Genomic DNA, 15163 nt, shown 5'->3' with positions numbered 1-15163 from the left:
ACTTTGGAAAATCCCAAGTAGAAGGTGATATTTAAAAAAAACAAACATAAACCATACATAAATGAGATGATAGTCACCATGTGTGGCCTCCCAACCTATGAAATTGTTTTCCTTATCTCTTCTTCTCAGAAATGAACTGTATAATTTAGTTACGCAAGGCATTTCTGGTAACTTCCTTACACTGTAAATTAAAGAAAAATGCATAGCATAGATACAATCACAGGGACCCTAAAGGCACTGAATCTTACTGTTGCGTAAGTGCAGAAATGTACAGGCAAAATCCCGTTACTGAAGACAGAAGGCTTCTTTTCTGTAGCCAAACCAGAGGTTATAATTTTGTGGCCTGCATCTGCTGTACAGACTCATCCAGTCTCCCATAAAACAGGGGCTGGAAGTTTGCTCTTCTTGGGACATTTTTTTACAATGCCTTTTTTTCCCCTCTCTTCTCTCTTTCCCCCCTCTGCCTTCCTAAGGTTTACGTGGTGCGATAGCATTTGCACTGGCTATCCAGGACACAGAATCTCAGCCTAAGCAAATGATGTTTACAACTACCTTACTGATTGTGTTCTCCACAGTCTGGGTGTTTGGAGGGGGCACTACACCAATGCTTGCGTGGCTCCAAATCAGGTAAGTGTTGTCAGCTAATAATCTAATGTTGAAAAATTATTGCTTTTATTCACCCTTTATGGTTTCTGCATCTTTTCCTTTTCAAAATTATTTAGTTATGGTGCATCTTATTGCTGCCTGGGTGTGGAGTCCAACCCTGTGCCATGACTCTCAGGTGTAAAAACACTTTATTCAAGTAGCTGCAACGAATTCCCTGGCATTCTGTCTCTCAACCTCGAGAGCAAGAGTGTCCAAACTTTTGGGCAAGAGGGCCACATCATCTGTATTGGGGGCTGGGGAAAAATTAATTTACATTTAAAATTTGAATAAATTTACAGAAATGAATATATTAGAGATGGAACTTATATGAGTGAATGAAGGACTTGCGATAGCTCAAGGCCTATAAAAGACTTTGTACAAAGCAAGGCCAGCCTTTCCTTTGCTGCCGCTGCTGCTTCACAGACATGAAACAGCAAGCAGTGGATTGGGCCCTAGGTCTCATTATATTAAATGGGATTTACTCCCACAAAAAGGTGTATAGGATTGCAGCCCTTATCACCTTGTCAGCTCATAGCTGACAAGGAAATTGGATTGAACCCTAAAAAAAGTGAAACTGGTGCGTGTTTACTTGTGAGTAGGTAAACATACTTCAGTCCACTTCAAAGAGCAAGCTGAGAGGAATGCAACGCCACCAGAATGGTCCCGATCCTATGAAAACAGGCCCCAAAAAGTACTCAAAAAGGAAGTCTCCCCTCCTCCGAGCTGACAAGGAAAATGTATTTAACACTATGGAAAATGAAACAGAGCCACACATGTGTTTACTCATGAGTAGATGACATGTCTTGGCTCCTATTGAAGCCTAGGCAAGCGGGAAAGCAAGGACTCAAAAATGATCCTGGTCTTATGAACCTGGTGCTTAACAAATGTTCCAGAAGGAACCCTTCCTGTAGTAAAATGGATAAAAACAGTGTGGCCTTTTTTCTTTTTTCTTAAGGGCGCAATCCAAACCTGCGCTGGAGCAGGCAAGCCAGGAGGCTTGCGCTGCATCCAACACAGGTTCGTTGGGTGCAATGGCTCAGCCAGGGTCAAGGGGAAGCTTTTCCCTTTACCCCTGGGTAAGGGCTGCGCGCCCCAATGGGTCTCCTCGGACCTGTGCCACTTCTGGAGGTGGCGCAAGTCCAAGGAGAGCTGAACAGCTCGAAGTCACTCCATTCTCCCCGGGGACGGGGGTTGGGATCTGGCATAACCGCTGAGTCTCAGCCCCACCCCTGGCTCCCCATGCACCCCTGGGGCGGCCCATCGCTCACCCTCCCCCCACCCAGAAACGCCCCCTTCCGCCTCCTCCCCGCCCCCCCCCACACCTACCTTCGCTGCTTGTGTTGGGGTGGGTGCGCTGGCACAAGCGGCAGGGAGGAAGCCGCTGCAGAGGCCTCCTCCCTGTGTGTCGGCGCATCTGGATGCACTGACGCAGCTTCCTCCCACAGAGGCGCAAACGTACTTTACGGCACATTTGCGACCCACCGGGCGCTCCTGTGCCGGTATAACTGCCGGTTAGGATTGCGCCCTATGACTCATAAAGCTAGGGAGGACCTGTCAGTCATTTTAAAAAGTGAATCCCAGTGCTAAAAGGTTTGGGAACCACTACTGTAGAGGACTCTATCATGTCATGCTCCACAATAATTATCTGGCCCTGTAGCAGAAGATGGAGGGGCAGGGCCTACCACACTAGGCAAAAGGTCCTTTCAAAGTGGTGCTCTTCTTCTGTTTAGTGGGCGAGAGCAACTGTCCCTGTTCATGCGTATGAACAGCATGGCGTATTTTCTTGTGGTTTGGGGGTCTTTCGTCTGCATCTTTTTTTAGATTGTGAGCCCTTTTGGTGTAGTGTACCATTCATTCATTCATTCATTCATTCATTCATTCATTCAGCTGTACCAACCATTTTCTTACTTGAAAGCGGTATATAATTATACTTAGAAATATTAATAATAGTTGCTAGAGAGGGTGCAGCATAGGGGTTACAGAAAGCATAAAGATCTGGGCCTGGACACTTATTGATAAGGTCACATTTTATTGTTGGTTGCACATCTATGACTCTTCACATTAGTTTTCGCATTTGGTTTGCTCTGCAGAAGTGGTTTCCTTGTGGACTTATGCCACTAGATTAAAATGTTTACCCTAGAAATATGCTTGGGGCCATTGTCGCTCAGGTGTTGAGTACATGCTAGCTGTTGATGAACTATTTGCTGCTGTTGATCCAAATGTTGACCGTAGCTAATAAGTCAATTGGATCTGGACTGATTATTTGTCATGAGATTTTGAACAGATCATTGCTGTCTCCCAAATGTAAGCCGTTTATCTGGTCTAGTCTGATCATCACCAATACAACGGTATTATGGTACCCTACTACAACAGTATACAAATCAAAGAACTGGCAATTTGAGTGACAGTTGTTGGATGCAGTTGGTTATCATGGACACTTTTCACCATTTTTTATTGCATATTCCTCTTGATATTTAAGCAGAGCTGGAAACATTAGCTGACAAATTGCTATGATTAATTGGTTAATTTACTCACTGTAAATTTAAAATGTGGTTTTGCACTAGGTTTTAATTGATGTTGTCTTTTCTGATGGGGTTTTCAGTGCGAATGACATTGTATTATTTATATTTATTAGGCATGTCATTCAGGATGACTTTGTTGTTTATAAATGATTTGCCTTAGTAATTTAATCAAAAGAAATCTAGCATTGATAAATAAAATATTGTCTAGACTGAAAGATATTGCAATATATTAATTTGTTTTAAGCAAGAATACTGCAATATCACAGTGACTAACATCCCAGTCCTGAACCCAGTTGCACCCAGGGCTCTAGCAGCAGCAAAATGACGACCACCAGGTCTGCCGGTGCCACAGCTACCGCCGGGATCTCCTCAGCAGGAGCATTCGGGAGGGAGATTAGGATTCAGCGGCAGAGGCTTGTGCCATCCCTGTCCCCTCTCAGGCCTGATCCTCCCCTCCTTTCATCTTCCCTCTGCCCTGTTATGCCCCCTCCCTGCCTTCTCCCCCTCTCCAAAAACAGTCACTGTCAGCTGGTGCTACAGGAGCTCAGGCCAATCACTCCCCTTTGCTGAGGAGCAGCAGCTAGTGGCGCTGGCCCTGTGCTGTTGCTCCCTATTCCCTGAGTGCCATAAGCATGCTTTATGGCATGTTTACAATACCCAGAGCTGGTGTTGAGCATCAGCGGTGGCAGTAACAGAGCTCAAGATTGGACTCTTAGGTTGCACATAGGCTTGTAGAACAGGTTCACTGCCTCATGTACTGATGTAATGACTTAGCAACCCTCTTGTAGAAACTTTTAAATGAGACCAACTGGATAGAGAGGGGTATAACTTGCTGCAAGCGGTGGCGAACAGTGCGCTTTTATGGCTATCGCAGACAGCTGTAGAATAACACTGCTGACTCGGTGCGCATCCACTCTGAAGTGAGTCCCGCTGTGTCTAGTAGTAGAAAGTGTGCCGAGAATGGAAAGTTTGAGAGTCAGACTGTGTGTTATGAGAAGTGCAAGGTTAGCACTTCTGTGCTTAGTTTTGTTTGTTTTACATTCGACAGCAGCCGCCAAGGGCAAGCCAAATCTGGACCAAGGCGTATAGAAGGGGGACTTTAATTCCTTGCTGTCCCCACAGTTTAACCTAGGCCCTCCTTGCAGATTATTTTCAGTAATTGTCATGACATAAAATGAATAATAATAACGGTCAGAGAAGAAGCGCACACAGTGAACATTTTCTTTTATTGAATTCTGTATTTTTTTTAAATACACAGGAATGCCCCCGTATTTTCAGGGGTTCTGTTCCGCCACCCCTCCCCTGCGGACATGGAAACCGCTGATGGGGGAACACCTGTACAAATAGCACTCCTCACCCCCATTACATTACCAGAGTTTTATTGAAGAAGCGCTTGAAGTTGCAGGCAACTAGCCTGATGTTACAGAGAGACTAACAAGAAGCAGGAACTCTTGCTTCCTGTTAGTCGCACTCTAGCGTGCAGACTGGTTGCCTGCACCTGTGAGCCAAAGCCTCCTCAGCTTCCCTGGGCAGATTATGCTGGGCAGGTTTGTGACTGAGCATGTGCATAGCAATGGAGGTGTTACTGAATAGCTTATTATGTGTGTGTGAAAATTGGTTGTGTGTACTTTTATGAATGTGTACAAGTAAGAGGTGACTTTGGAAGAGGGCATGTCATTTGAGATCCTTCATTCTGGGGTATAACACAGAGCCCCATAACCTTCATATCCAAACACGAATGCATGAATGGGGTTTCTTAAGCAACTTTCTGGATTTTGCACTTGGTCTATGAATTGTTAATGACTTCTCTGTTGGTGGAGAGCACCAGAAGAGGAATATAGGCTAACCAGAGAAGAAAAGGGAAAGCAAAAAAAAAGAGAGATTGTTTACTTAACAAGTGGCTGCTCCATTGTATTTTTTTTAAATACAGTCTCAAAGGCAATTTATATTTATTGTTAAAAATTGTCTGTAAGCTCCAGATAAATCTAGTTATTTTATAGTCTATTCAGGTGGTTGCTGGTATGGTTTTATAATGTCACCAAGGAAGATCTTGTTGGCATTATTGCCTTGTAATTCAACAATTTCTTATCGCTGATTCTATATATAGTCCATGCTTGGCTTTGCTTGTTTACAGAGCATTGTCTGATTAACAAACCTTTGTGTCAGACTGTGGCTGTAAAGCACCAGTCAGAAATAACTAAATTGGGGCCATAATAAAGAGGCTCAGATAAAAAGCATGCAGACAAAATCTGGATTGGCATTCAAAATGTTGCGACTAAAAGTAAAACACTTGCACCCGTATACCATGTGTGAGATTTGTGCTTGATTGCTTTTTTCTTATCTCCAATGTCAGCCAAGTTCATTGCAGTTTGGATATACAGCTCATGTCCGACAACCTTATCAGATTTGCCATACTTTCACTAGACTTTGCCAGAGAGTCAATTCTACAACCCTATTGCATTGATTCTAGTACAGCAAAAACTCAGAGTATCAAACAACCACCTTGCAAACAGCAGCACAGCACATAAGTCTTCAAGGAACAGTTTTAGTAAACAGTTTCATTTAGGTGCGTTTCAAGTGGATTTTCTTGAAAAGTACCTTATGTTTTAGCAGTTATTGGCACAATTAAGTCCTTTCTTAATCCAGAAACCCTTTTGCCTTCATTTTTTTTCTCTTCTGGAAACTTCACCGAAGAGCTGCACAAGAATCTTTCCTCTTGCCAGTTCTGGGCACCTTAAAAAGTCCCTTGCTGTGTCCACTGGAGGTCCATTTAGTAAGGTATTCAGTCTAGCAACTCAGCTATGAGAAGCTGACAGGCCAGATAGGATGGGAATGGTCATCCCTGATGGTCTGTCCCCCACTACTTCATGATCAGAAGCATACTGAGTTTGAATATGGTAATCCAATTGAGTTCTCATGGCTGATATGATGAATAGTATTTCTAAACGTAGCTATTTTTAATAGGATTTTTATTTTTGTGTTCTGCCTTAGAAAAGCTTACTTTAGAACAGTGGTTCCCAAACTGGTGGGTCGCAACCAACACCAGCCTGGGAAGCATGTAGGTCTGGCGCCTTAAGGGGCAGGGAGATGGGAAGGCAGCAACACGATCCCCAGGATCACGGGGCTGCCAGGGGAGAGGAGTTTTTCCAACTTACCAGATGGAGTACTGGCTTCCAGGGCGTGCAAGGAGCCTGCAGACACCTCTGCAGGGCTCCCAAGCCTCCGTAATAGTAAAAAATACTTGATTGAAAGCCACTTCCTGTACTTGATCAAAAACTGTGAGTGGCTTTCAGTTGCATTTTTTTACTGTTACAGAGGCTTGGGGAGCCCTGCAGAAGTGTCTGCAGGGCTCCCCACACTCACTGAAGGCCGGCACTCCATCTGATAATTTGGGAAAAAACCCTCCCCTCCAACAGCAGTACAATCCTTCTGCCCCTCCACACACACACACTTACAGTGCTCCCTTGTTTGGGAAGCGCTGCTTTAAAAGGTGGGATACAAATAAACAAACATGTAACCATAACTAATAATGTCAATTATTGTAGACTAAGGAAAAAGCGCCCCCCCCCCCAGTTATTGTTTCATTTGCTTATCATAGTTTGGAAGCTTCTAAATCATGAAACTGTTCTAGATGAGGCTCCTTCATCAATCTAAAGAGCCTTCCCAGCATGGCAGATTGAAAATGAATGGATTATCATCACTGAGCTCAGTACATACAAATCAATTTGTGTTCTAAGCCATGAGATACTGAGCAATATTTCCAATATTTAGAGGTGTTTGGAAACAGTGTTATTTACTTTACTGAGAAGTGCTCACTGGAAACAGACTTGAAAGTCTCTGAGCCAAAGTGTACTGTACTGTCACCATGCTCTGAGTCAACATCTCAGGTGCTACATTAACATCTACAAATCTGCTTGCAGGATAAACATCTTCTTTCATTGGAGGGGTTCCTAAAATTCTTTGGGCCCAATCTTATCCAATTTTCCAGCACTGAGTGCCAAAAGGGCGTGAGCTGCATCCTGCAGTGGGGGGGGGCAGGAATCATGGAGGCCTCCTTGAGGTTAGGGAATGTGTGTTCCCTTGCCTTGGGGCTGCAATGCAGCTGCATCAGGACGGGAAAGTAGGATAGAATCATCTGTTAGGGCCCATAATGGACCCACTCTGTCAGCATTGCATTAATTTATCTGGGGCTTTGATAAGAGTACTAACTAGCAAACTGAGCTCACTATAAAATATCTGATAATACATCCTAGAAGCAACTTCAGAAGTAAAAGGGGGAAAAAACATGCAGTGTTTTCTTCTGTCATTGATGTGAGTACTTCTTAGATGCAACCTTTATATTTCGTCCTAAAGTGCCAACCATTCAATTATCCAGCAAACAAGAGGTGTTCAGGCAGGCTAGACAGCAAAATGGATTAGCTAGAAAATGATTACCCATGGAGGAGTTCATGCTGTGAACTGGTAGGCTTTAAATATAGCCCCCAAAAAGCATCACCTTTTGAGGCTAGTCAGATGAACTAGGACTTATCCTCAATCATGTACCATACATGTTAGAAACTGAACAAAGAAGCCAAGTTGGCCGTTTTTTTCACTAGCATTTTTCCTTTGGCAGGCTCAAGGGATTCAATCTGATAGGTGTTCCATGGAGACATTCACTTGAGAACCTAGAATTTTTTAGACCATGAAACAATGAAAATACAAAAGGCAAAACTGCTTTGCCTTCTCCTTAAATCAAGTAGTGCAGAACTAGTGATTGATCATGCTGAACCACACCAACACACACTACATATGGTGACCCATAGAAGGTGGAGCCTGGGGATGTGGACAGGATTCTTGGAAATGTGTGGTTGTCCATCTTGTGCAACTGATCCCTGTCCATCCTGTCTGGTCAAAACAGTCAGCAGGGGAACTGACTGAATAAGTGGGGAGGGTGGTCAGTTCTTAATTGCTTGAGGGGTTGATTTCAGCTGCCCTAACAGTGGTAGTCTGTCTACTCTTGAAGAAGCTCTCCCTAGAGCTAGATATATTTGAGAAGTGCTGGCCAGTGTCTAATCTGCCATTGCTAGGCAAGCTGCTTGAGTGTGTAGTGGCAACCCAGCTCCAGAGATCCTGAAAGACACAGATTTTCTGGATCCATTTCAGTGTAGCTGTGGGACTAATAGCACAATCCTATTGACACAATATGCCACTGGAATGAGTGTTCTGGTGGTGTAAGACACTTCCACCATTGCAGATGGTGAACAGCTGGCTCCTGTGCCAGTGGACTCCATACACACACTGGCACATGTAAGTGTACACAGGGGATGGGAGGAAGGTGGGATATGGACAGAACGGGGTGATGATGGGTCAGGGAGAAGGGAAGATCAGGACCAGGAAGGGGGCAGGCTTGGCAGTAGTGGGATCATCCAAATCCTAGCTCCCTTTCTGGCCTCAGTTCCCCAACCCGGGTTCACACAGGTGGTGCCGCTGCATCGTCATGTGGGGAGTTAGGATTGAGCTGTGAAACAGCCTTGCTGGGTGACCTATGCTAGAATACTTTCTAACATCTACATGAAACTTCTGAGGGAGGTCATCAGAAGATGTGGGTTTGGGTGTCACCAATATGTAGATGAATATCCAGTTCTATTTCTTCTTTCCATCTTCACTCAGGGTGACTCTGGAGCTCCTGAACTGGTGCCTGATGTCAGTAATGGACAGGGTGAGGAAGAATAAGTTTAAATTAATTCCAGGAGCAAGGGGACATGACCATGTCATGCCCCTGTTAAGCTATCTTCACTGCCTGCCTAAATTCAAAGTGATGGTGATGACCTATAAAGCCCTAAGTGCTTTAGAGCCAAATCCTGAGCTCAGCGCACTAGCTCACCACCAGTGCACAGTGTTGCAAATATGCCATAAGGCACGTTTGCGAGCTCTAGCACCAGTGCTCCACTGGTGGTAGCCCAGTGCTGGGCCAGCACCGGGGGGGGGGAGTGCCGGAGCTCTGCCACTCAGCAGTCATGTGGACCACTGAGCAGTGGTGAGATAGATGGAGGCGTGGGGGGAGGCAGGGAGGAGGCGTTCCAGGGTGGGGGAGGCGGAGGGAGGGCATGGAGAGGGTGGGGAAGAGGTATTCCAGGAGGAGGGAAAGGAACACGAGGGAGGCAGGACGTTCCACCAGATCCAGAGGCTCTTGAATCTCAGCCACAGAGGGTCTTGAATCTCTGCCAACCTTTGAGTTGGCAGAGAATTGAATGGCCCCATTGCAGGGCTACTCACTTTACCTAGGGGAAGGGAATGAAAGTCCCCTTCTCCCAAGGAGCCACCGGAGCCTGCCTGGAGCATGCTGGAAGTGGCGGCAGCCATTTTCAGCGTTGCTGCAGTTCTGCACCCTGGGCATCTCAGGATTGGGCTGTTAGATCCCAGGTACATTATTTCCTCCTGCATAAGTTTGCCCATTTGGTGATGTCATCACCTGTCACGGGCACCATCAAATGTTGACATTCAGTTGAGAGTGACCTATAACAGAGCTTTTTCTGTTGTGGCAAATAGTATCCAGAACTTTCTGAGCCATAAATTGCCTCCTCTCTGCTGGCCTTCCACAGGGGTCTGAACATCTTTTTAATTACAGTGTGACTGCCCCCACCATTGGCTGTTTTCACTGTACTGTTTTAATTTTATTTTATCATGTAAGCCACCTTGAGCTCCCAGAAGGATGGAAAGACAGGGTATAAATCTTTTATTTTTATTTTTTAAAATATTTTATTTATTTATTACAGATACAGGTAAGGAAAATGGGTTATACTTAGGGCTGGTACTACGCAGGTTACACATGAGGGTATTGGCCCTAGTTTACAACGTGCATCTTTCAAAAAAAAAAAAAAAAAGCAATCAAAACGACTGAAAAAAACACAATAATCATCAATACAAAGGTTATCATATTTATCAGTATAAAAATTGGGGAATAAATCTTTTAAACAAACAAAAATATGTGTTCACATATCCTATGGTTAAAATCCAATGGGCTTAGGCACCAGATGGTTCAATTTATGAGATTTTTATCCAGGAAATTGACCATGCAAAATTAGCCTATGCACACTGCAGTTTATGTGTAAGTAGGCCATATTTAGATATGGAAGGGATATCCCAGGAGAAGGCAGGCTGACCTAGGGGAGTAACATCTAGTGGGTAGCATACATGGATCTCTTCCTGCTTCCCAATGCTCTTTTATTGTACTATCAGCTAAATGCAGAAAAACCTTGGTAGATTATATCTGCTACTACCATCCTAGGCTACAGAGGCCAAGCCAAGTAAGGCCATTTGGGAACACCCCCCCCCCCAGAACACTGAACCCCAGGGTTCCTATTAAAAATCAATCCCATAGTAGTGTTTGCAGGGCAAAGAGACATGGCAATCCACTGCATTACCCTAGAAAATGGATCCAGCAGACCGCAGGTCAACATGGAAATAGTTTATTAAAAGTCTATACAAAATGGATTAAACAAAATAGAGGGGAAAAGGTGAGTATTAAAAACATAAGCAGGGTGATGTAAAAATGTCTGAGCTTGGTGGGAAAGCATAAAGAAAGATTTTCACCAGAAGGATGCAATAACTATTAATGCCCAGTAGATGGGGCTGAGTTGCTCCTCCATCACACCAGTTAGGTAACTGGAAGAAATTTGTAAACAGCTGGAATGATGGCAAACTGTAAAGTAGCATAAGCCCTTAACTTTCCTGGCTACCATAATCTGTACTGTCTGATAAAGCTCTTGCAAGCATGCTTTCCTTCCCAGTCCTCCCCACAATTAAAATCTTCCATCAGAGACAGGGAAGTTAAGATTTTTCCTGACAAATGCAGCAAAAGTACAAAACTGTGAATAAAGCATATCTCATACTCAGGTATAGTCGTGCAAGGCATTAGATCTAGTTTGTTTATTGTCACCCCTCTGTAAATATTTGCCAAGAGATTTCAAGTAATTTGTGTGACTATTTTGTGCAGCAATTTTTCAGTAGCTCAGAAGCATTTATTCAATTTCAGCTGTCACTTCTTCAAGGGAACATGAAGCAATGCTAAATAAGTGTTTCAAATGGCTCCTCTTGATCAGCTCCTTCCTTAGGGAATATTTGGGAATGCTGTTTTGCTTTCTCACTAACAGAAAGATTGGCGATTAACATGGCAAGTGAGTGTAAAAATATGTCTTCCAAGCCATCTCCCACATTGACAGCTTCCTCTTACATTTATTCAAGAAAGCAAACAGCTCTTCCTTGGTATCATCAACATATTCCATATTAGTTCATATTTGTGCCTTATAAGTAGTCATTTGGGGCCTAGTCTCGGTCTTTGGCATATCAGACAAGAATGTGGGCAAAATATTGTTGATGGTAAACTATTTAGTTTAGTACAAGACTGAAGGCCAGTACTTTCTTTAGTGCACACAGTTCTTGTAATTAACTAGTTATTACTTAACAGCCCAATCCTATGGGCTCATACTGCTGGCAGAACTAGTGTTCCACCAAGTGCTATCTGCCTTACACAAACCTGCTTTTATTATTATTAACAGTATTTATATACTGCTTTTCAACTAAATGTTCACAAAGCGGTTTACAGAGAAAAATCAAATAACTAAATGGCTCCCTGTCCCAAAAGGGCTCACAATCTAAAAAGATGCAAAAGAATACCAGCAGACAGCCACTAGAACAGACACTGCTGGGGTGAGGTGGGCCAGTTACTCTCCCCCTGCTAAAAAAAGGAACACCCACTTGAAAAAGTGCCTCTTACCCAATTAGCAGGGGTTATTTAGCAGGGGAAATTAACCCAATTAGCAGGGGTTAACCCAATTAGCAGGGGCTATTAGCAGGGGAAAAACTGCCTCTTACCCAAAAAGCAGGGCTTTTGCAGTGCAAAACAGGATGCAGAAACTTTTCCAATAGCACATGGAGTCAAGCATTTCTGGAGTAAAAGCATGAAGACTGGAGCCTTGTGTGCACATCAGAGAAGCACTTTAGACTTTATGTTGCTACATAAAGTGGCAGGGATGGCGGAACAGGATGGTGGGAAGTGGAAGGAGGGCAGAGAAGAGTGGAAAGTGGTGGCGACAGGGTGGGGAGTGGGTAGATCGGGCCTGGGAAGGGGCCAGGTTTGGTGGCAGTAGCAGAATCCTAATCTCCTTCCCAGGCCCAATCCACCATCCTGGGTCAATGAGGAGTTGCGCAAGTGTTTAAATTTCACTTCCTGTTGAGCATTGGAGCTAGTTTCATCAAGCATTCAGGCTGCCGGCAGCTTGCTCTGTAGCACTATAAGTTTAAATGCTTATAGTGACCTGTTAAAACAAGAAAACTCCACCCCAGTAAGTTTTTTAACTGGGGTGAGCTGGGTGATGGTGCAGGGGCTTCTATTTTATAGGGTCCCCTGTATGCTGTATCTGAGGTTGTATTGAATGGATCCCCTGTCAATACAGGGCATATCTGTAACCTAAAGTTTCTATCAACAGTAACGGTTTTGTCAGAAAGCTACAGCACCCACCTGCAAAAGGCAAGGATCGCGGTCAGGAAATCTGATTGGAACTTGGTTCTGAGTCAAGACCATCTGATCCAAGACTGAGATCACACCGCTGATCTTATTGACTTAGTGATCTCATTGCTGACTTCCTGTAGATGAGTCCTACATGAAAGAGTCAACAGGAATGAGAAGGCATTGCAATAAAACAGGTTCACTACCACACAGTTAAAAGGCACCCACAATAATATTGTCTATTGAAAAGAAGCAGGCTGCCTCTGATTGCCAGATACAGGGAGGGCACCAGGCCACAGGTTGTGTCTGTTGTCTTGTGTGCTCCCTGGGCATTGGGTGGGCCACTGTGATATACAGAAAGCTGGACTAGATGGGCCTTGGCCTGATCCAGCAGGGCTCTTCTTATGTTCTTATGTTAAGTGTGCTTCAGTTACTCAGTAGTCCTTGTGATAACTACTCAGGAACACTGACAGTTCTGGAAGAGTCCCATTTTTCCATGGAAGAAGATGGCTGCTGTACCATGAGAACTCAGGGAACAATCTAGTGGAGAACATAAGAACAACCCCACTGGATCAGGCCATAGGCCCATCTAGTCCAGCTTCCTGTATCTCACAGCGGCCCACCAAATGCCCCAGGGAGCACACCAGATAACAAGAGACCTGCATCCTGGTGCCCTCCCTTGCATCTGGCATTCTGACATAGCCCATTTCTAAAATCAGGAGGTTGCACATATGCATCATGGTTTGTAACCCGTAATGGATTTTTCCTCCAGAAACTTGTCCAATCCCCTTTTAAAGGCGTCCAGGCCAGATGCTATCACCACATCCTGTGGCAAGGAGTTCCAAAGTCGAATCACACACTGAGTAAAGAAATATTTTCTTCTGTCTGTCCTAACTCTCCCAACACTCAATTTTAGTGGATGTCCCCTGGTTCTGGTGTTATGGGAGAGTGTAAAGAACATATGTATAACAAGGCTGCAGGGCTGCTGAAGACTGTGGGAGTCCCTCTCCCATCACACCTGTGAACAGAAAGAATGTGCTGCAGATAAAGTCATTAGCAGATGCTCTGTGTGAGGCAGATGGTGCTGCTTGGATTGTGACAACTCTCCAACCACCCTATGTGATGAATTTTTCATTGCTTTGCTTTTGAGCAGAGCATCAATGTTTGCTTTAGAACAAAACAAAACAAAAAAACCTCTCTGGACTGTTAGAACAGCCTTATTTATCCTTTCTAGTTTGGTCAGAAGGAATTGTGACTGCCCATTCATGAGCAGCTATCACACTTCAGAAGCAGTTTAGAGACATACAGGTTTGGATGCTGCAAGGAATAGCAAAATCTCAGATTATTCTTGGGCAAGATGATGCCCATATATGTGGCAAAATGATGATATGCTCAGTAAGGGGACAGCATGAGAACCATTAGTCTGGCTATTGACAGGGGGAAATGCTGTCCTTCCTTACAGGGTCCTCTCCCTTTTAATTGTGGAAGAATGTGGCTACATGGCCACAGGAGGAAGTGGCCTCCTTTGCTCATTCCCACCCAAAGCATGAGTGAATTGCTGTAAAGTGGCCGCTGACTGGTGCACCTTTTGGGGGGCTTACCTTAGGGTGTTTGTGGCTCTATATCTTCAAGCTCACCATTTGGAGTTCAGGCGATGCTGCACCCACCCCACCAACCCTGGGGATTTTCTGAAGATAAGTTGGTTGCCTATGGGGGCCAGGTGGAATTTTTTTTGCCTTTTACCTGGTTGGCTTTGATGGTTTGTTTTTTTTCTTTTGGCCTATCCCGGACAGTTTCCTAAGGCAGTGGTTCCCAAACTGTGGGTTGAGACCCATTGGTGGGTCACGACCCAATTTCTGGTGGTTCCCACAGAGCCTCCAGTGAAAACAGTGCGAGGGAAAGGTCAGGTAACTAATTTCCTCAAACCATGAAGCTATTTAAAAATCAGATAGCTGCTTAATTGTGCTGCCAAGAGCTCAGCCTGTGGGCCCTGGCCTCTGTCCCCATAAGGGGAGGGAGAAGCCAGGAGGCAGGGAGGAGGCACCAGCACGATCCCCAGGATCGCACCACTTGGGGCTGCAGGGGCTTGGGAGCACTTACCCGAGCGTCCTGCAGCCTCCTGGGGGTGCGGGGAGCCCTTCGCAACCTTCTGCAGGGCTCCCCACAGCTGTGAAAGTGGAGCATTCGCGCTCCACTTCCACAAAACCAGTCGCCCCACTTTCACTTTTGAAGCTGCGGGGAGCCCTGCAGAAGGTCGCACAGGGCTCCTCACACCCCCAGGAGGCTGCAGGACGCTCGGGTAAGTGCTCCCAAGCCCCTGAAGCCCCCTGAGCGGTGCGATCCTGGGGCTCACGCTGCTGCCTTACCACAGCCACCGCTGCCTCCCCTCCCCCAACCTCACAAGGAATTACAGCAGTTTTCAAACTCCCAGAGAGTTTGAAAACTGCTGATATAGGGATATATGTTGGTCTTTTTTGAACTTGTAAATAAATAAATAAAAATATTATTG

General features: G+C 44.9%; 1 protein-coding gene across 1 annotated transcript in view; it reads left to right on the top strand.

The window, feature by feature from the left end:
- Positions 1 to 15163, top strand: part of SLC9A9 (solute carrier family 9 member A9) — a 294081-nt gene that overhangs the window by 169436 nt on the left and 109482 nt on the right. The window contains exon 12 of the mRNA XM_066618996.1: positions 474 to 627. Coding sequence (XP_066475093.1) covers positions 474 to 627 — 154 coding nt within the window. The remainder of the gene's footprint in view (positions 1 to 473; positions 628 to 15163) is intronic.

Source organism: Tiliqua scincoides, chromosome 3 (genome assembly GCF_035046505.1).
Source record: "Tiliqua scincoides isolate rTilSci1 chromosome 3, rTilSci1.hap2, whole genome shotgun sequence".
Taxonomy (NCBI): domain Eukaryota; kingdom Metazoa; phylum Chordata; class Lepidosauria; order Squamata; family Scincidae; genus Tiliqua; species Tiliqua scincoides.
This window is presented reverse-complemented; position numbering and strand designations above follow the sequence as displayed.